At 44.0% G+C, this 22,541-nt stretch overlaps 1 protein-coding gene across 1 annotated transcript in view; it reads right to left on the minus strand.

The window, feature by feature from the left end:
* The window catches only part of STAB2 (stabilin 2), a gene marked incomplete at its 5' end in the record, with an annotated part of 132,830 nt that overhangs the window by 55,723 nt on the left and 54,566 nt on the right, over window positions 1–22,541 (minus strand). The window contains 15 exons of the mRNA XM_081059459.1: window positions 935–988; window positions 2,222–2,350; window positions 3,146–3,277; window positions 4,092–4,199; window positions 4,287–4,385; window positions 6,401–6,478; window positions 8,637–8,751; window positions 9,188–9,324; window positions 11,121–11,168; window positions 13,737–13,832; window positions 14,408–14,503; window positions 16,154–16,312; window positions 17,566–17,659; window positions 19,511–19,691; window positions 22,115–22,226. Coding sequence (XP_080915585.1) covers window positions 935–988; window positions 2,222–2,350; window positions 3,146–3,277; window positions 4,092–4,199; window positions 4,287–4,385; window positions 6,401–6,478; window positions 8,637–8,751; window positions 9,188–9,324; window positions 11,121–11,168; window positions 13,737–13,832; window positions 14,408–14,503; window positions 16,154–16,312; window positions 17,566–17,659; window positions 19,511–19,691; window positions 22,115–22,226 — 1,638 coding nt within the window. The remainder of the gene's footprint in view (window positions 1–934; window positions 989–2,221; window positions 2,351–3,145; window positions 3,278–4,091; window positions 4,200–4,286; window positions 4,386–6,400; window positions 6,479–8,636; window positions 8,752–9,187; window positions 9,325–11,120; window positions 11,169–13,736; window positions 13,833–14,407; window positions 14,504–16,153; window positions 16,313–17,565; window positions 17,660–19,510; window positions 19,692–22,114; window positions 22,227–22,541) is intronic.

Raw genomic sequence — 22,541 nt, forward strand, 5'->3', positions numbered from 1 at the left:
TGTCCTGGAAAGGGAGGGCGATGGTTTCTTGGAATTGCTTCGTAAGAAAAAAAATATGCAAACAATGTTGGCTGCCAGAACACCAGATGGAAAAATCCAAATAATTGTATCATAAGGTAGTACTCTGTAAAAAGAACTTTTCTCTAGAAGACTAACTTTAAGTTAGGAAGAATCATAGAATACACCAGACAAAAATGTCCTCCAGCATAACACGTTGGTTGATCTGAAACTTGATTTCTATCTTTGTATTGATTTCTATTGTGCCTTGGTCTGAGAAAGGATTAAGCCTGCTAACAAAGCCCTATAATATACACGATTAAATTAAAACTCAAATGAGAGAATCAGCATTGTTCCCATTACAAATTATCACCATGCTACGGAAGGTGTGTGAGTGTATATTCTTTGTAATGGTTGGAATAGAAGAAGTAGCTTTCAGAAGAAATATCTACCGGAAACACAGATTGGTAATTAACTCAAAGACACGTCCACCTCACTCCCCCAAGTCTGCCATCTGTTTCTTAGAGAAAAGTTAGTTGTAATTCCAACTGTAAAAGGAAATCAGGCAGGTGGAACTCATCCAGGCTGGATATGGTTTTGCATTTGGAAGCTGCCTTCTCCGATAAGATGTCTTATTCCTGTCCTCAAATGACTACTGGAATATGTAGAAAGTGAAAAATCTCTTTTTGCATTGTGCGTTGCTTGAGATGAATCTCCCCACCCCCACTTATATTTGTTTATTAGTTAAAATTTTGCTTTGGTCCAAAAGAAATGGATTCAAGACTATAGAAAGATGTGTACAACATAATAAGGTAAATTAAATTAAAACCAAATGAAGGAATCGGGGCAGTGAAAAATGAGGTACGTTTGAGATTCTTTTTCTAAGTTGGACCTCCCTGGAAACTATTTTATCGAAGCAGAAAATAATACTTACTAGTGGTTTACTTCCAAATGGGCAGATCGGCTGCTGGGGACACTTCCCACACTTTCCCTGGGAAAAACAGAGGCAAAGAAAACATTTCATGGTTATAGTTTTAGTGTAAAAGGAGGCTGCAAATATGTTCCAGGTCTTGGAGCTGACAGTTTTAGGATACAGAATTGAAAATCAAAAAGATATGAGGGAAGCGCATCTGGTCAACCCTTTAATACTCTTCAAGACAAGCACTGGAACTACTTTAGGTCTTGGATGTTTGAGCATCACTTTCCTCCACCATATTCTTCTGATGCTGAGAATCCCTTAACGTGTGGAGGTCCTATGTCCTTTAAATCCCAATTCCTTGAACAGCAACCCTCATTTATTGAAAATCCATTATTTAGTGAATTGGGCCAGATTCCATTCCCAGCCTTGGGAGAATATGAGGGGTCAAAGTGGAGGTAATAGGTATTATTTCAACACAAAGAGCACAAGTTGAGAATGATGGGAACTCTTAAGTGTGACCTGCTCCTACAACAGGAAGAGGCCACCATTGTGTCTCGTTCTTAACCTACCATGTCCCAGAGCGGCTGGTGTGGCTGTTCTGAGCTCTGGCTCTGGGGACACATTGCCTGGATTTGAATTCCTTCTCTGCCCCTTGTTAGCTCTGGGACACTGGGTGTCTCCCTTAGCCTCTCTCTTAGCACTTAGGCTCATTTTCCCCATCGATAAAATGGGCATAGTAATAGCACCTACTTTGTAAGGTACTGTGGGGATTACATGGGTTAATACATGGAAAATGTTTACATCAGTGCCTGGCACGCAAGTACTCAGTAAACGTCAGCAGGTATTACTATTACTGGAAGATCATATACCATCCAATGGACTGCAGTGAAAAGTCTCCATTACTGAAATAATACTTCTTCATATGTTCTCTCCTAGCAGACCAGGCCAATAGCTGCCACAGGTGCACTGTAGCCCCCTTCCTGTGTCTCTGTTAGGCATGACATTTTCCCCCTTTTGAGGAAGACCATAGTTTCAGATCTTGCTCAACACAACCCTCTGGGAAGCCTTTCCTAGGCATTCAAGGTACATCTCACTGCACTAGAGTGTGGGCCCTTGGAGGGCAGAGGTCATGTCTTATTGATCTTTGTGGAGCCCCAGCCGGCATGCTTCTTTGCACGTCAGGGATGCTCATTCAGTGTCGTTGGAACTGAATTGAGGTCTCCTAACAGATGAGTCTTACGCCTAAAATGGTACAGAAAATAAGCCAACACTCTACTGGCATCACTGGCCTTCGCTATAACTTACTCGCACAATAGTAGTGTTGTTATTGTCACATCTGTTCTTTAGAATTTCCAGAACTTTCCCCAAGCCATGGATCACTCCTTTGTCAGTGGCTACATTGGTGTAGTTGATCGGAGCTTCATTTACATAGAGCTGTGAACGAGAACGTTAAATGTAAGTTTTTATTGCAGTGATTTGAAGAGAAACAGGGAAGATGGGGTTTGGAGGTTATCAATATGAAACAGCCTAGGACATCTCCCAATATTTACCCAGAAGGTAGTACATTGTGGTGGAAAAAGCTCTGGCCTAAGAGAGGGGAGTCTGAGTAATAGTCTTGCATCTGGCACCATCTGGCTGTGTGACCTTGGGCTGGTTGATTTTCTTCTCTGAATCTCAATGTCTTCCTTTGTTCCAGATAATTTCTAAGGTTTCTCTCCATCTCTCAAATTCATTGGTTTAGGATTGAAAAATTCTGAATCAGGCACATTATGTTAGTGCCCATGGACGAAATAGCGCTATGGATGTGCTCTGCTGGGCTGCGGACCCAAGGTCCTGGAGGTGTGAATGCTTTCCCAAACCACGACACGGAGCATGAAGCTCACTGTCCTTGCAGCGTGTCTCTACTTCCTGGTTAATCGGCTGCCAGGTTCCCTTCCATATTGGAGGCTGCTGGGGGACTGTCGGGTTGGTTAGGAAGCAGTATTGAAGGGCACCTGTGACTGCTGGGATTCAAATGCCATGATCGGTAGAGCCACACTTGGTATCTGAAGGGTGAATGGCAGCTTGGCAGTCTGGCTTAGTCATGACTTTACGGTGAAACACAGACAACCTTATCAACCGTCTTGGGTCGATAAGGCTTAGGAAGCACTGGTGAGATTATTCCGATATGGAAGTGATGACAGACGACAGGAGCTAGACACTCATGCCTGGGTTTTCAAAGAACTGCACCTGGTCATTGTGGAGAAAGAAGCCGAGGAGGTAGGAGAAGCCCAGCATGGTCTCCCGATGCATGCCATTGTGCAGGTCATTCTTCAGCAGTTTCTCCTCCAAGACCACATGATACCGGAGTATGTCCTCCTCCTGGACAACACATAGAAGCGCAAGTCACCCCACAGGCCAGCCACTTACCAGGCTGCTCCAATGTGCCGGGCACGGGGGGATTACAGGAGCAACAGCTTGCTGAACGGCAAGTTTTGACCAAGTATCAGGACACAATAGATCTTAAATACTACATCTGAGGCAGATCACCTTAGATAACTTGCAAATTTTCCATGTAGGATGATCAGGAACTCATTACGTGACCCAAAGACCCAGAATGAGGGCATGCAAGTTTGGGGGAGGATTTTAAAGATGATTTCTTTGGAAAGAACGGCTGTGAAGAGAGTCCCCACACTCAAGCCTGCCTTTCACCTCAGGGATCATGAGGAGGTTTGATGGGATGTTTCCAAGAGCTTGATCTGTGTCCCCTGCAGAGAGGGAGGCCTGTGGGCCTGGGGTCTCACTTGGGCCGGAGCAAGGCTGGCAGGCTGACCCTCAGTGGGGTGAGGTGGGTTGTTGCTGCACGAGACAGGCCTGCACTCCCAGCGTTGGCTCAGGACAAGAGAACACCTGTGTCCTGTGGACACACATCCAGGTTTCTGGGACACTGCATCCTGGTGGACATGGGCCCAAGTGTGTGCTCCCAGGAGTACAAACTAAATACAGTGTGTGGGCAGCTATGGCACGAGGGAGGTGTGTGTATGAGAGAGTCTCCCCATGAGTTCACATTGAGTGTCTGGATACGGAAATGATGTTTTGATGCAAGAGTGAAATGGCACATGACTGATGGGTTGAACAACGTTGAGTGGTTGAATTTCCAGAAAACAATTTCTCTGGTATTATTCCCAATACCTACTAGAGTTGCGACCTTCTTTTCCCGGATGTAACTCTCAATGGCGTTGTTGTTTGGAGCAAACACCGTGTAAGCATCAGCAGCCTCGATTACATTCGCCAGATTATATTGCTGTGATGGGAAGAGACAAAGTGTGTGAGGGACCTCTGTTCCCAGGTCACCTGAGCAAGTGAGTCATGCAGAGGATGTGGTACTTGCAATGATGTAGCCCCGGAAGATGGAGTAGTCAGGCATCTGGTCCAGCCGGGTGAGCAGGTTTGGTAAGGAGCCCGTTAGACCTCTTTGGGGAACCAGAACCTGGGGAAGGAAGCCCCCAAATTCTGTTAGCATGTGTTGGTAGGACTTGCTCTTCTCCAATGCCTGGGTTCATGCAATTACAAGGGTCACTGCCAGTCCCCCGGGTGCCTCTGCAAATTTAAGAAAAGGTACCCTTTCCTTTGATAGTTTGCAATACCAACAAGGGTGCATAGCTTGGGGAGGGAAGTAGGCTGGATTGCAGCCCCACTCCATCTTTAAGCTAGGGACCTTTACGCAGTGCACAACCTGCACAACTATACGAGGTGGCCCTGCCAAGGTGACCACAATGTCCAATGGACAGGTATAGAAGGAGCTCCTTAGGGAGCCAGTGCAACCCAGAGGCTAAGCAGACAACTTGAATCAGTGGACATTCATCCATGAATCTTTTGTGTCCACATAACTTCTTCCTCAGTCTAGTTACTTGTCCATGAGGACCCCCAGGTATCTCATTTGGGAGGTGAGGACAATAGCACATCCTTCTTCTGGGTTGTTGTTAAGATCAAATGAGATAATGTGACGCGTGGTACTTGGCACCATGCCTGGCCCCTAATGGGATGTCAGTCATTCCGAGTGTGACTGTACTCAGGGCTAGGTGTGAGTGCTGATGACACAGATGCAGCTGCAGCCCTCCAGGACATGCCATCATACAGGGGTTCAGGGCCCATTCCATAAGGAACAACGAGCAACACAAGAGGGCACAGTTATGCTAAATGAGCTCTATACCAAGACACCCTGTGGGATTTCGGAGGCAAGCAAAGGGAATAAAACAAACATTTATTAGGATCCACCAGGCAGCACACATTGACGGAGGGTGCTGTTTAATCCTCACAGGGGAAGAAAATTGAAGCTCCGAGAGATTATGTAATTCTCCCAACGTCACACAGCTAGCCACGTGCCTAAGGACTCTAGAACTTAGCTTCCTGACAGTTTTGGTGATGTGGGCTGCAGAAATCAGGGAAGGTTCCCAGAGGAGGTGGGATGTGAACTAGCCTCCATGATAATAATGTTCAGTGTAGGAGGTGGGTTGAGGTGCTATTCTACTAAGGGGGTTATGTCCATCAAAAATGTAAATGAGAAGGAGAGGTAATTTTCTATTTTTTAAAAAAGGTTTTTAGTACTTTAGAAAGCCAGGATTAGGAAAGAAAAATACCCTTGAAAAGTAATGTTACTTAGCATTGAATGAAGCCACAAACCCAGCATAGCTCTTTGCAAGTGATGAATTACTTATTCAAAAAATATTGTTTCTTAATGTCTCTTGGTAAAGAGAATTGGAAGGTCTTTGAAAAATAATGCTGGAGACAAACGAATAGCCTTTCTTTTCTGAATGGAAATAGTTGACCTTTTCTGTAACTTAAAATCAAAAAGTGAGTATGTAAGTGCCAAATGAGAACAATTTTAGTTACGATGTAATTAGTTAATTGTCTTTTCTAATCTTCCACATCTCAAAAGTTCCCACTATACCCTAAATTCTAACTTTAAGTGAAGATCCTAATATAGTAACTGAAAATTATGGTTTTTTATTTTCTACTTCATACCTTTGAATACTGTTGAATTGCATCTTAGAAGAAAATGAACATTTCACAATATGTTTTCAACCCTCTTCCATTTTTTTCCCCGATAGTCTTCCCCATCTCATCACTTTAATAATGCAGAGAGGGGAGTGGGAAAGTGATACATAAGCATTTGCTTCTCCTTCAGTTCTTGATAATATCCATCTGGGCACAAGGACTTCCCAATACTAAGGTTCTGTGTGTCTGTAAGACGGTCCCATGAATAAGAAATACAATATATGTGGCCACACTTTATACAGGGCCCCCTGCAGACTATGGGCAGAGCAAACAGTGAGTGAGCCTGCTTGAATGAGTAGAGCCTCTAAATGGTGTTAAAATAAAAGTAATGAAGCACAGTACAGGTTGCTTTTATATTAAGGTTAAGTATATTTCTCCTCAAAAGATACTGTGCAGGAGGATAAAAAGAGAAGAGAAGCTGCACGTGGGGAGGATGGCAGTTCTGACCTTGTTGATGATGTGTATCACTCCATTGGTAGCTGCGTTGTCACCATCAACGATGGATGCTCCTTCAATTGTGACGTTCTGTAAATGCAAGCCACAATGGGGAGGTGACTCTCTGCAGAGTACACCTTGGGACTGACATTATTCCTGGGTTTTCCACTTTCTGAGCAGCAGCGACCTCTTCACACTTTTGGACCATGACCCACAGTTAGAAATATCTTTAAATTGTGACCCATTACACATCACACACACACTCACACAAGCAGAATGAACTAGTACTTTCTTCTACTACAGGGGAGGTATACGGGAGAGGTATCTGATCATCACTTCTTTTCCATTCTGTTCTGTTTCATTAAAGAAGTTAATGCAGGGACCCTGCTATTTGAACAACACTGTAGAGAGAGTTGTGGGTTGAATTATCTTCCCTCCCTCCCCCAAATTCACACGTTGAAGTCCTAAACCCCAAAAGCTCAGAGGGTGACCTTATTTGGAGATAGGGTCTTTATAGAGGTCATGAAGTTCAAAGGAGGTCATTAGGATGGGCCCTAATCCAATATGGCTGGTGTCCTTGTAAGAAGAAGAAATTTGGACACAGTCAACTGTCAGGGGAAAACACCGTGTGACCACGAGGATGATCATCTACAAGGTAGCCTGGAACAGCTCCTTCCACAGACCTCAGAAGGCGCCAACCCTCCCCATCCCTTGATCTCGGACTTCCAGCCTGCAGAACTGTGAGACAGAAATTTCTGTTGTCCAAGCCACCCAGTCGGTATTACTTTGTTAGAATAGGCCTAGCAAACTCATACAGACAGTAACTGACTTTGCTGGTCAGAATCCAACTACTTTTCAAGAGAATTAATTTCATGGGGAATGGAGGTAAATAAAACGTAACCTACCCGCCTGCCTAGCCATCAACCAACCATGACTCGAGGCACCCTGTCTGGTTTCTCTGGTTTCCTCTCCTCACCATTACCCTTCATTTGAAATTCTTCCTGGGCACTTTGGGTGCAAAGGGGACTTTTCTTACCCTGATCAGCAACCAAGTCACATCAGCAGAGGCCCTAAAGAAAACATGCCTGGCCACTTTGCACTTCTGGTTGATTAAAGGGAGACATTTATATCAGACATAGGAGTGAACTCATTAAGAAAGTTTCTTGGATGGTTAGCTCTTCCAGACCAGTGGTCTTGATTGATTTATCTTTGAATCTATAGAGTTTGGGAGAAGCCTGCCAGGGTGAATGTTTGGTTAATGCTTACTAAAAGAATCAGTGATTTAAAATGCTGGTAAAAACTAACCCTATTGTCTGACATATGTATGTAATGCACTAGAATTATAATGATATATAAGGAACCCATGGGGCCATTTGTAACTCTTCTCTGATTTTGAAAAGGAATTTTCTGATGAAGCACACATATTTAGGTAACACTAGGCAAGGAGCTTTCCGTAGAGCTTACACTGATGAGTAGGAAGGTAGATATGCTTTAGAGCAGTAGTTATCAAACATTTGGGACTGCAGCCCATGGTCCACTGGTGTAGCAGTTCTCCCTTTCCAGTAAACCTTCATTCTCTTCTTGTGCAATTCATAGGAAGAGTTTTGAGACAGTGTCACGTGCAGTGGGGCAGCCAGACTTCCTCAAGGAAGACTGGATTCAAGTCCTTGACACACTGTAGTAAGTGCCAGAAGATGAGCTTCTGCAGGTCTCAGCTCTTCCTTGGGAACTACCCTAACTCCAGCACTTCAATCAGCTCCTGGAGCATAATAGGTGCTCAATAAATATTTGTTGACTTACTGACCCTAACTTAATATTAAATTTTAGTAACCTATAATGACTCAATTAGTAGGCTACAGTAAGAAGCTCTCAGTTAACCACACATAAACATCAAAGTCGTGAAACTGCACAACCTTCACCCAGAAGAATTGCAATATTTGACTTTCTGGATCAGTCTGGGGTCTGTCAGGAAGAGCCTTGTGACTAAACTGTGGGCAGAGGACCACATTTTATAAGATCACTGCTATAGAGTAACTGTGTGTGTGTGTGTGTGTGTGTGTGTGTGTCTGTATCTGGATATATTGATGACCGTTGAAGCTGGGTGATGCCTACATGAGGGTTAGAGGTTTTATTTTTGGTCTATTTTTGCTCATGTTTGGAACTTTCCATAAAACAAAAATTTAAAAAGTACATTATGAATGTAAGTGACATGTTTCCACTGAACAGACATATTGCAGTGCTCTCCTACCCCATCTGTCTTCGCCAGGTGAAGGAAGTTGTCCTGCAAAGAGGTTGCCAGCATATCAGAAGATGACAGAGTCTGCAGATCTGCCACTCCGTACGTGCCCAACAGTGTGTGGTACCTAAGACAACAGTCTGTAAGGACTATAGTGAAATATCAAGGCATGAGGCAGAATCATTGAGTAGTTAAAAAAACAAACAAACAACAGGTTCTGCAGCCAGATGGCCAGACTCAAAATCTCCCCCTGCAATGATCAGCTAGGGCACCTCGGGTTACTTAATCACTTTGGGCCTCAGTTTCCACATCTATAAAATGGGAATAAATATAATGCCTATCTCATAGGGTCCTTGTGAGGATAAACTGAGTTTTATGTAGAGCAGTTAGCACAGAATTGGTTGTCAATAATGTTAACTATTGCCATCCTGGGGAGAGTTGAGGGGAGGCCTAGAACCCGTTCAGCTCCCTGGATCTGAAGGACCATGTGGCTTCCTTGCACTGAAGTTTGTTCACACTGGTGCCAGTAAGATACTGTGAAGAATAAAATGCACAATACCTACTTTATAAGGGCTGGAATGTTGCTCTTGGACAGCCAAAAGCCTTTCTCATCTTGGTCCATGTCCTCGATAGCTTGCTGGGAAGGCACGAGGATAGTGAGGTTTGAGGCAGCTGACAGCATGGGTTGTAAAGAAGCATTCTGAAACACAGAAGGAAAAGAAAGTGGCCTGACTCATGTTAGGGGACAAACAGGGCTGACCTAATGCTTGGCAGAGATGACGATTTCCCTTTGATATAATTTCAGGGACACTGTGAAGGTTCCAGGGACCCCTTCCCAAATCCATCCCACCAACTGGCAGATGCTTCATATTCCCTCTGAGACTCTTTCCTTTTATATAATTATCTGAGCCTTGTCAAAACGCAAATTTTCCCGATTGAGTCACACTTTGAGTCATTATAGTCATTTACCCTTTAGTCCAAACAGAGTCAGTGAATAGTTTTGATAGGATCATGACCGTGTGTGTGTATGTGTACATGCATATGTGTGTGCTTATATGTGCGTGCGAGTGTGTGTGTGTGTGTGTATTTGCAGAGAAACTTGACACCCCTTGGAACCTTTGGTATAAGGATGGTGGGAAAATTACAGTAAATTATAGTTGCAGCATGGGAGAGAGACAGGAATCCAACTTTACCTACTTTTTCATTCTTACCTGGAGCTAGTTGTAAGAGCAGTGGTGTGCTTATGTTTAACAGTTGGCTCTTCAAGATAAACACACACAAAGCTCTGGTTTATAGTGTTCACTGATTTCTGAGGGGTATTCGCACCATGGCTGAATTCAAGCTACCAACCTGACAGTTTTGGAGGTGGAGTTGGGAAAGATGTGCTCTCGTGAGCTAGGATGAGCTGGGTCCAGTACACCACTGGGCAAGCTTATGAGTGTGGGGTGGGTCTATATGGAAATCAACGTGCACAATAGGACTCTCAGTCCCTGTGGTTCCATGTGATGGGGTTGGAGAGCATACTGTGTTTCCCCGAAAATAAGACCTAGCTGGACCATCAGCTCTAATGCATCTTTTGGAGCAAAAATTAATATAAGACATGGTCTTATTTTACTATAAGACACGGTCTTATGTAATATAATATAAGACCGGGTATAATATAATATAATATAATATAATATAATATAATATAATATAACATAATATAATATCGGTCTTATATTAACGTTTGCTTCAAAAGACGCAGTAGAGCTGATGGTCCCGTTAGGTCTTATTTTTGGGGAAACACAGTAGAAGCAACAGGGAGCTGTCCCAGGATGGGTGCTGACCAGGCAATACTGATCTTGGCACATGTCTATTTAAAGGGGATAAACCACTTGTGTGATGGCTGGTGGGGGCAGCCACCTCTGTCTACTCAGGCAAAGATGACAGGGATTCAGACCGCTGGATTGGGTAGGGACTGGATTCTTTGTCATAGAACTTTACGGGGAGAGGATAAAGCTCCTCAGAGCATGTTGGGCTGAGACCTAAGCACACAGGGAGTTTCCTAGACTGCAACTATAAATCTCAACTCTAATTTGGTGAATTACAATGATGAATTATGTTAACTTTGAGAAAAGACCTTTGTGATGAATGAAGCTATACATACATATTTGAATTAATTGAAAAGTTGGCCACCCCAGCTTATCCTAGACCAGAAGTTCTTAGCCTTGGTTGCCTGTTGGATTCACTTGGGAAGCTTTTGAAATACACTGATGTCCAGGGCAAACTTATCTGACCATTCAAATCAGAGGGTCTGGGGTGGGAGCAGAGGGGTGGCTATTTAAAAAATGTGCTCTAGGTGATTCCAAAGTGCAGTAAGGATTGAGAACCTCTGCTCCAGACAATTGCCTTCCCTACTTTTTACCAGCTGCATTTTCAGTTTTCTATTATATACATTCCAAATTTCTAGAATTACATACATTCCCAATCCTAAATTCCAACAAAGGTACTCACGTTTATCCACTGGTTAAATATAGCTGCCGCAGAGAGAAATGACAATTCCTTATTCATGTCGTGCACGGGAGGGAGAGAAAGATGAGAGAGAACATGAGAGAAGGAACAATGAGAAGCATAATCAGTGCATTTCTGGGTAGCCTGTACTTCACTTTCCCAGGGCTAGGTTCATTTGTCTTGCGGGCCTCCTTGACGCTGACATGATCGGGTGTCCCAGCTTTCCATATTGCAAGAGCCAAACATTTTTTTCTTTTCATGCTTAGTGGCCATATTATCCTTTATATTTGAGGTAAAGAAGTAATTCCAGAAACTTCAAAGGGAACAACAACCTGAAGTTCTTACAAATCAGAATTCAGGTTGTAAGAACATGGCCACCCAACCCTAAAGAGAGTCACAAAGCTTAGTAGATAGCCCCCATTCAGAGCCAATATTGAGCAGTGGCTTGGAACATGGAGCCAAACTGCCTGGATTTTCATGCTGGCTCGACCATTTCCTGGTTCCTTAGGCAAGTGACTTAATCTCTCTGGGCCTCAATTTTCTCATCTGTAAAAAGGGGATAATAAAGGCACCAACTTATAGGGTCGTTGTGCAAACTGGAGGAGTTAATGTTTTTAAAGTGCTTAGCACAGAGGCTGGCATACAGGATGGGCTCAGTAGGTTTTAGCTCTTATTTTTAATTTACTCACCATGGTGTTTATTAATGAACATTGTATATTGGACCACCACAATTGGTACCAGGGAAAATATAAGATAGGAAACGGGAAAAATGGCCTCTGCTCTTACGCAACTTACAGTGGTTCTGAGGAAGTTAAGACTTGAAAAGATAATCAAGAATGCCAATATATCAATGATGTTTGAAGGTGTGAGAGTAAAGAAAGCTCCGGACTTTGAGTTAGAAAAGACCGGGTTCTTTTCCTGACTCTGCCCTTTACTAGCTGTGTGACCTTGGGCCAGTCACTTAACCCCTCTGAGAATTCGAGTCTAAACTGAACAATGAATTTGATAATATGATGGTGCCTCACTCCTGGAATTATAAATATTATATGCATTAATGTATGTGAAAGCATTTTTAAATCATATAATTCCATGAAAGTGGCAGTAACAATTACATGCAAGACAACTTTATAAAGACAATAAATCTCAGAGCTGTCTCAATTCGTTTTTGAAAGTAGTTGGGGTTATTAAGTTAGTAAATACCTGTTAAAAAGTACATTACTAAATGGATAAGTACGAGAGCTGAGAGCTCATGTCATTCCTTAAAGGGGCTGCTTTAAAGGAGAGGAGGGCACGAGTTGGATCTGGACTGGCGGCAGAAAGATCAGACGCGGGGTCCATGGGAGAGGAGAACAGAGCCAGCATAGAGCTGGGAAAGCCATGGCTAAGCTAAAGCTAAGCTAAGCTACTTGCAAGAAAAGTGACATGAGCCTGTGTAAAGATGCCTGGACTCCCAGGCTGAGGATTTGGACTTCATGTCATTTTCTGTGGGAGGAAAGGGACGTTGTGAAAACAGGGTTTTAGGGTTTTAAGGTTTTAGGAAATGTGGCCAATGGACAGTACAGACAAAATGTTGGGTCTACGCTCCATGTCTGGGTTCCTAGGCCTGACGGGGTGAGTAGAAGGAACAGTGTGAAGTGAAGGGTGAGAAGGAGCCTGCATAGGTAGAGAGGCCAAGGGGCACACGCTGCAGCCAACCCCAGGGAACAAGGATTTGAGCCTGAGAGAGGTTCTTAGTTTGGGTGAAGTGCGGGTCCTGGGGTTTGTTAGACCAATGGCTTCGGCTGAGAGGAGGGACAGGAAACAAACTAGTGAGTGAGCTGAACAAAAAGGAAGTGATGAGAAACTCTGCCAATTTCTTTAATGTCTCATTTCAACAAAAAATCTTTATACACAGTGGGAGTGAAATAGGAAACAAGACGAAGACCCGCCCTCAAGAGTTTACAAATCCAATGGAGGGAGGAGACAGATAAATGCATGAGCAAAGACAATTCGGTGTGACGTGTACATGCTCGACCCTGGTGGGTAATGGCTTGGGCTCTGCCCTTAGACAGCCGTGGGCTGGATTCCTCACTCTGGAGCTGAGCAGCCTGAGGCAAGTTTGCTTAGCCTCTCAGTTTCCTCATCTGTAAAATGGGCATACTAGCAGCAGCAACCTCAGAGGTGGTTGGGAGATTTAAATGGGGGTACTGCTGCATGTTAAGGACTTAGTAAGATGCCAGGTATACTGAAGACACACACACACACACACACACACACACTAGGTGTGGTAAGCACAGGGTGCTCTGGTACAAATAGGAGGCACACAATGCACTCAGAGAGCTCAGCACAGGCCAGTTAGGTGTCCGTTTGGGAAGTTTGGGAATGAAAAGAGATTGAATGGAAAGAAAGAGAAGCCAGGACTGCTTGGTACGCAGATGGTGCCAAATAAAAGTTAGCTCCCTTTAGCCTGTAGAAAATTTGTGACTCACATATACCATCTGTGAGAAGCAGCTTCTTCATATAAAATCTCCTGGAGCAAATGGTTTGTAGAGCCCTTGAAAGGCATTCTAGCTAATAGCATTTTCACAAAACAGCTTTGTCTGTATTATTCTGTACTGGAGTTGATCTTAGATGACTTACCACTGCTGCGTTTCCATAGCACAGAAAGCCATCTCCTTCATAGCCCTCTCGACAGACACAGCTCCAGGCGCCAGAAGAAATAAACTGACAGGTGGCCTGATAAAACGAAGATGAAAAAAATGGTTTGACTTCCTAACTAAAGAGTTAGATATGAGTTACGTCCGTGAGACATCAGGCTCCATCTAAAGTGAGAACTGCAAATTTGGGGCTGAAAGATGCTGGAAGTGACTCCAGTGTTGCAAGGAAAGGCTCCTGTCTGCATGTTTGGTGCAGCACTTATTTAATCACAATGAAATTCTTCTCATTCCTGCCAGATTTGGCAAGGAAAAACACAGGACACAGCTCATTTGAATTTCAGATAAATACTATTCAGTTGAAGTATGTCCCATGTACAACTTGGGGACATACTTATTCTGGAAAAGGATTCATCATATATCTGAAATTCAAATTTAATGGGGTGTCCTGTGTTTTTTGTAGCAATCATGTGTTTGTTTTCCCAAGCTTTGGAATAAAGTGAAAGTTGCAATAACTACGCACAGCCTACTTAGGGATTCCCTTTGGGAATAAGAGGATTTTGTTCAGATAAAAAATATCCTAACTTTCTTCCTTTTTAAGCATTTTTTGTTTGTTTTTTGCTCTTTAGTAAGGATAAAAGAAATCAAGTAACTCACCAGTGGATGACATTGTCCAGTTTGTTCTAAGCATGAAGTTATTGGTTCACAGTCAAACCCATTGCCTCGAAATCCTTTCTTGCACTCACACTCATTCTGTAATTCCAAAAACAGAGTTGAAGGGAATTATTAAAAACAACAGCCTCCCATGCCTTGCCCTCATGTGGCATTGAAAAATGAACGATGGGAACCGTATCTGTTCGGCCCTCCTGAGAACCGCGTGCATGTCTTTTGTTTGTTATACTTCAGATTCCAGAGCTGTTGGTCATCCACATTCTATGTTAAATTTCCCAATCTGATAGTTTCTTGGTATTTCCATTTTGAATTTAATATCTCAGAAGGGCCATATGGAGATTCTCAGAGAACTTAGATGCTCAAGGACATCACATTGGAAAAACTGGCCCCTCTATCCAAGAGGGAAAGGTTAAATAGCTTTCTCTGCCTCAGTTCCCCTTAAATGAGGTGATGTGAAAGCAGAGAAACAAACTGTAGAGTGCTACAGAAATATAGTGTGGTCAAAGTGTGACTCAGAGGGCAGTTTGGGAGTCAGAATGCCGGGGTGTGAAATCTCACACCATGATTGATTTTCTGTATGATGTGGGCAAAATATTTAGCCTTTCTGTGCCTCAATTTTCTCATTTATAAGATGGAATAAGTGTCTTATATGGCATGGCAACAAAAGCAAAAATAAAAAAAGCAAACAAAAAAGCTTCTGCACAGCGAAGGAAACCGTCAACAAAATGAAAAGGCAACCCACAGAATGGGAGAAAATATTTGTAAACCAAATATATGATAAGGGGTTCATAACCAAAATCCATAGAGAAGTCATACAAGTCAGTAGCAAAAATACAAACACTCTGATTAAAACACGGACAGAGGATCTGAATAGACCTTTTCCCACAGAAGACATACAGATGACCAACAGGTATATGAAAAGATGCTCAACATCACTAATCATCAGGGAAATTCAAATCAAAACTACAGTGAAGTATCACCTCACACCTGCTGGAAAGACTATCCTCAAAAAGACAAGTGTTGGCGAGGATGTGAAGAAAAGGGAACCCTCGTGCACTGCTGGTAGGGTTGCAGATTGGTGCAGCCACTATGGAAAACAGTATGGAGGTTCCTCAAATAATTAAAAATAGAACTACCTTATGATGCAGCAATTTCACTTCTGGGTATGTATCTGAAGATAACAAAACACTAACTTGAAAAGATATTTACACTGCCATGCTCATTGCAGCATTATGTACAATAGCCAAGATATGGAAACGACCTAAGTGTCCATTGACAGAGAACAGATAATGTAGCATATATCTAGAATGGAATATTTTTTAACCATAAAAAAGAATGAAATCTTGCCATTTGCCACAACATGGATGGACCTTGAGAGCATTATGCTAAATGAAATAAATTAGAGAAAGACAAATACCATATGATCTCACTTATATGTGGAATCTTAAAAATAAAAAACAACAACCGCAAACCGACATCATAGATGGAGAACAGATTGGTGGTTTCCAGAGGTGAGGGGTAGGGGTAAATGAAATGGGTGAAGGAGATCAAAAGGTGAAAAAAAATAGTACCTACATCATAAGTTTGTTGTGACAGTGAACTTATTGTCACTACTACAAATGATAAAAGAGCGGCAGTAGGTTCTAACCAGAGTTCTTTTGTGTCTAGCGGGGCGAAAAAAACATTGCTGGAATCCTGCTTCCTTTTGGCTCTCTACCACGTCACACCTACCTGCCCGGGACCTACGTATAAACAGGTCGCATTGTTGTGGCAGCTGCCAGCGCTGGGCAGAAGGCAATTGTTGATCTCCAAGCAATCTCTTCCGTCCCCCGTCCATCCCTGCTGGCACACGCAGGTGTGGGTCCCTATGCCAGTTTTGATGCATTCTGCCTGCAGGAGGAAAAGAAGCAGCAAAACTCCGGAAACCTCAGTCCACTTACATGATACCAAAAGCAGAAAAGGATTGTCAGAGGGACATTCTAGAAACACAGATTTGCATGGAGTTCAATGGAAAGGAGTAAAACACACATTTGTATGGAGATCAGTGGAAAAGTGGAAGTGAGATGGTTTAAAGAGCCACGTTGCTCGGAGTTAGCTAGCTAACAGCCACCACCCCTGACCTCACTGCCATTTTATTGAGCCAGAGACTGTTCTTAATGTTTGGCAGGGGTAAGCCACCATCTTGACGAAGGCAGTGTTATTATCTCCATTTTACAGACAAGGAAACTGAGGCTGAGAAAAGTGATGGAAGTTGCCTAAGGTCACACGGCCACCACGAGGCACAAGCCCAGGTCTAGATGATGCTGGAGCCCAAGCTCCTCATCACTGTACCAACTCCAGGCCTCTCGGGATGTCCACATCAGGAGGCTGAAGGACATGGTGAGAGGGCCTAAGGTGCCAGATAGGTTATTGAGATGAGCCTGCCTGAGTGGCCTGGGCCTGCCCAAGGTGAGTCCGGTGGGCTGGGCCAAGGCAGGGTGTCCGATTTTATCCTCAGAGCCAGGGGAAGTACCTGAGGGAGTTTCCGCATGGGAGAAACGCAATCTGACCCACTTCAAGCCACTCCGTCTGTGGGAGGACAACGGATGTACTGCAGGGAGACCCATCATTGTGGGTAAGAATGAAGGTGAATAGGACCAGGTGATGGTGGTCATATTCAGAAGGTGTTAGTGAAAGCAGTGGTGCGTTTGGGCTGATGCCCTGACAATAACAGAACTCAGGGCAAGTCCCTACTGTCCCCAAACCTCCGTTTCCTAGTCCGTAAAATGGGAATAACAAAATCTGCTCCGCTGGGTTGGTGGGAGGAGCCAGTTAGAGGAGCCAGTTAGGAGCCATGTATGTGAATACATGAACGCCACTTGTAAGCTGTAGCGTTTGAATCAAGACTTCGATTAATGATCTCAATGTCTGGTTCTCAGGCTGTGTTTTTAAGAGCCCAAAGAGCCCCCGCCACCCGCCACATGTTCACTGAGGAAGTGGGGCCTTATAGAAGGCACCTGGCACTGTCTTGAAAACACAAGGTTCAAACAGATGTGCTTCATGCAGTGAAAAGCCATCAGACACTGCCATTTGGAAGGTCTTCTCTCAGGATTTCCTAAAAAAATCTGGCAGCCTGGAAATAAATGAAGACCAATCACACTCACGTTGCGGCTACAGCCTCCTGGGGTTAATTCCGAGCAAGGGTCCATGTCTGAACAGAGGTTTCCATCCCCTTCATATCCTGCGTTGCAAACACAGCTGCCAGGAAGAGGAGTGAATAGAATCAGCCCAGAAATATAAGCACCAACCACCCGGAAGAGGACCATCCAGCCTGGCGTGAACTGGTTCATGGCCAGAAAGAATGACAGTTTGCCTTTGTGCAGGGAGCCAATGAACCAAGGTGGTCACAGGCTGGGGTCTGCAGTCAGTCAGACCCAGGGGGGAATCCAGGCCCCACCTTTCAGCAGTCATGTGACCCTGGGCGAGTGCCTTAACCTCTGGGAGACTTTGTTTCCTCATCTGGAAAATGGGTCTAATCAGACCACCTCCCTCATAAGGCCGTAGTGAAGATTAAATGAGCTAATGCATGTGGATCATTGAGCAGGGCACTTGTACCCATTTGCACCTTCTAAGGCTCGACATCTGGCAGCTTTTCTGCTCATACTGGGCAGAAATCTGCCCCTTTGTAACTCTAGTTATTATCTCTGGTTCAGTAGAGAATAAGTCTACCCTCTTCTATGCAACGATTCTTAAAATATGTGAAAGTGGCGGTCAGGTGAGACCTCCCCTCTCTCCCTTTTCTAGTCTCTCAGGTTCTTCCCCCCGCACCCCCCACACAACATTCTCCTCATTCCGTGAGGTGCCTCATTCCATATGAGCTGACAGTTTCCTGACCCCTTACCCTCTCAGACGCTTCTCTCAAAATGTTCTACCCTGATACTTTCGCTATTAGATTGGGAGGGGGGGCATTGGTTCAGCCAATATTTATTGAGTGCCCTCTGATAGGTGCTGGGACACCTTGTAATTCCATCATACCCCTATGTCACTGTTGCAAATTGTGTGCATCACAAAAATCTAAAAAAATTTTTTCATGTCTCAAGGTTCCTAGAGGAATTAAATACTTAATCTGGTACGCAGATGAACATATAGGTTGACCTGTTCCAACGCTATTTGACTTACCTAAGCTAAGCTTATATGATATATTCAGACCCATCTCGGTAGTCTTTTGTGGGTGAGTGAAGAGGTTTTAAGGACACTTTTGATGACTTAAGGTTTTTGCTTTATGCATTGATGTAGATCCTAACTAAGTCCTTAGGAAGATGCATTTCTGTTGTAAACTGTGGAAGAGAGAAGACAGTCTCTGGCCCCTTGCCTCCTATTGTCTAGTGGGGGAAACAGACTGTAAATAGGTAAGCAAATATCATAACTATGTAATTACAAATTAGGAGAAGTGCTGTAAAAATAAGGCCAAGAATTTCAGACATTCTCTGCATTGCCCTGGATATTGTTTGAGTGGATACTGACTTTGAACCAGATACGCCTGGAGAGGAAACATTCTCTCCAAGCCCACTGAACACGTTAGATGGTATTGAGGAAACAAATAGTGATCCAATGACCAAAGACCCAATTTCCTGGCAGGTGCCTGTAACAGGGGAGTTATTATTAACGACCTTAGGAAGTAAACTATTTTTAAAGGGTTGGAAAGTGGGTGGACAAATCTTCATTTCCTTCACATGAGTGATGATGATAATTACAGTTTCCGTGACTGAATACCTATAACTCAGTAGTCCTGGTCCCGGGTGCTTTTACATTGAGTTTTTCTAATGTCTACACCTGCCCTGCTAGGTTGGCAACATCACCCTTATTGGCATGATGGGGAAAGTGAGTCTCAGAGAGGTTAAGTAACTTGCCCAAGGCCACACAGCTTTCAAAGGCCACAACTTTCAAAGAAGGGAGTGCTGCAGTTTGAACCCAGCTCAGTCTGGAGTTTTCTTCACAAAACCACATTGGCAGTTGGAGACAATGGGTTGGGTCTGTCTACAGGTAACACAGTGGCCACGGGCCATTAAGGATGGTACCTCCCCCCGCCCCCAACATGCAATGGCCTACCTCGCTGTCCCATTGCTGTATTCACAAGTGGCATGGATGTGACAGAACTGCATGTAGGGCCCACAGGCTGAGGTCTGCTTGTGGCAGAATCTCCCAGCGGAACCGTCTCTGCATGTGCCAGCGCGGCAGGCCCCATCACTACCGATCCTGTTGTCACACGTTCCGTAAATGCACAGACATTCTGAAAGAGAAGGAAGAAGAACATTCAGGGCTGGGGTACATGGGTCATGGAAAACAGGGGCCACGTCCCCCCGCCCTCCTGTCAGAGCAGAACCTGGGGCTGAGCAGGGGCAGACTCTGGACGCTGCTTCTTAGGGTCTCAAGTGCTTCTCAGTGTGGCCCATCAAGGATGAGAAAAACTTGGTCTTAGGGCTGCTTTATATGTTTGTGTGGGGGGTGTGGTGGGGAGGGTGGGTTGTGATGATGCGAAAGGAGCCAGAGAACTCCATTTTCATGTACTTCGTAGTTGGAAACTTTAGTCTGGAAACTTCTCATCTTTTGATGAAGACATTCTGGAAAGATAGCAGTGATTGCTCATGCCGGCATGATCTCTGCTGTGTGTAGCTTATATATTTGTTCTTCACTCTCCATCACAGCAAACCAGTCAAGGCATTGGGCCTGTCTTTAACCTGTACCATCTCATTAATAGTCACCAGCCTCAGGAGTAGGTACTTTTATCATCCCCATTTTCCAGCTGAGAAAATGGAAGCCTGGATAGGTGAAGCAAATTGCCTAACTTGCTGCTAAATTTCCAAGCGTGACCTTGAACTCAGGCCTTCAAAGCCCATTTATATTGTGACCATGTGTAAACACAGTAAGTCAGCATATTACCTGGCATTTCCACATGCCTATTGTCATTTTCAACTTCAGCCGCTTGCTTTGCTTTTGATTATAGGTATTTAAAATTTGCAGCGTGAGCTAGTTTATCAGACTCAGGTTCCTATTATGCACGCGGGAGTGAATGATCCTCACAGGCAGGTGGGAAGGATTTGGAGGCTTGAATATAATCAGAAATGAAGGAATCTGTGGTTTTTGCCCCAAAAAGGACTGATGGGAGAGAAATTAGTCTGGGTGGTTGGAACCCACATCCAGGAAAGAGAAGAGAAACACAGGAAGAGGGCTGGAAAAGCATGACTGGATTTAAAACAAACAAAAAAAAGACTTCTCAAAAACTAATAGGGGCTTCATTTGCAAGGAACAAGACCCCAGAAAAAAGGACCCCCTGCCTCAGATGGTGAGGTGCTGGGGTGGGTGGGGCGAGTGTTCGAGCAGGATGACCAGCCCCGCTGCCCCCAGCCTTGGCTCCCTGCCCCACTGGCCTCATAAAAATGCCAACATTGGCAGGTTTGGGAATAAACCCCTATTTTTTTCCCCTCAGAAACCTTATTTGGCAAAAAAGAGCATCGAACTAGGACCAGCAGCCCTGACTCTGCTATGTTCTGGCTTCCTGTCCATCTTAAGAAGTAGCTGTGAAGATCAGACAAAGTAAGAGGCGGGAAGGTTTGTGCATTTTGTAACAAATGAGTGAAGTTAGGAGTAATTGTCATAAGAATGGCTTCATTTATTGATTACTTAAAGCCCTAAATTATGGTGTAACTTAATCAATGGCAAATGAAGTGGGTAGCAGTATTATCTCCATTTTACAGATGGGAAATTGAGGCTCAATGAGAGACTTTTTCTAAGATCGTACAGCCAGTAAGTTGCACAGTGGGGATTTAACTTCAGCTGGGTTTGACTCTACATCCAGCTCTGATCCATTTCTTTCATTTTATTCATTCTAAGTTAAGTTCTAAGTTAATTTCATTCTAAGTTAAGTTCTAATCTTAGCTTAGAATTATGTATCTAAATATATTTATGTACATAAATATATACATAATGTCATTTTAAAGAACACAGTGCATTTTCCAAGATTACATAACTTCATTTTTTTCAATGTCTACTGTTGTGGAACTTTCTACATGTTCTATAAGCTTCTTGACATTTATGTCACTGAACTGAGAATAATAGCAACAATAATAGATAAAAATAACAGTTAATGTATTATTGGTAGTGCATACTATGTGCTAGGTATTATTCTAAGGCAAGTGGTTTCCATTTATACCAACTGTATGAGGTAGTTAGTATTATTATCCCCATTTTACAGATGAGGAAACTGAGCCCTAAAGAGGTGTAATAACTTGCCTAAGGTTGTACACTTTGCAAAGAGAGGGACTGATGGAAGCAGACTGCTTGACAGGCAGGGGGCGAGTCTATTTCTTGATATGGAACCCACTATTATCACTTCAGGTATGTGGGGGAAACTTTAAAAGACTGGTTTTCAAAATGTGGTCCTTGGACCCACAGTGGTCGGCCTTCCCAAGGAACTTGTTGGAAATGCAAATTGTCAGACACCATCCAGGCCTACTGTCTCAGTAACTCCACGGGTGGGGCCCAGCAACCTGGCACGTGCTACAGTTTGAGAAGCAAGTGCTTAAGAATTGCCCTGTGATGAGGGCATACACCAAGGAAAGGCACCCAGGACACCAGGCCTGCACCCTTGGCTTATTGCAGTGCAGCAGGAACGCTGGCTGAGGAGCAGAAGGAAGCTCTGGAAGGGCCACTTACTTTTGTCACACCGAGGTCCGTATTTATTGGGATCTGAGCAGAACTGACACTGGGAGCCTTGGAAACCATCCTGGCAAATGCACGTCCCATTGCCACCGAGGCCATCTGAGCACTGAGAACAAAGGCAGGCACCGTGGGCCGTTAGGACAATCCCCCCCTCCCCATCCCGAGAAGTCCCAGGCCCTTTTGTTGCATGGCCTGACTTCTTTGAACTCGGATTCAATCCCACTTGAAAGGACTCTTTGGGAATCTGTGAAAAGTGGGGTCATGTTGGTATCAGGTAGAAAACTCAAAACAGTGACAAGCTTGGGGGTCCCAAGGCAGGAGTTAGAACTTTAAGGGAAGTCAGTCGAGGGAGGGGCAGGGGGAGTCACAGTGGTGAACTGGGAATCTCCAAAAAATGCTTAAGGGATGGCATGACAAGCCA

This window comes from Rhinolophus hipposideros (assembly GCF_964194185.1).
Source record: "Rhinolophus hipposideros genome assembly, chromosome: 9".
NCBI lineage: Eukaryota > Metazoa > Chordata > Mammalia > Chiroptera > Rhinolophidae > Rhinolophus > Rhinolophus hipposideros.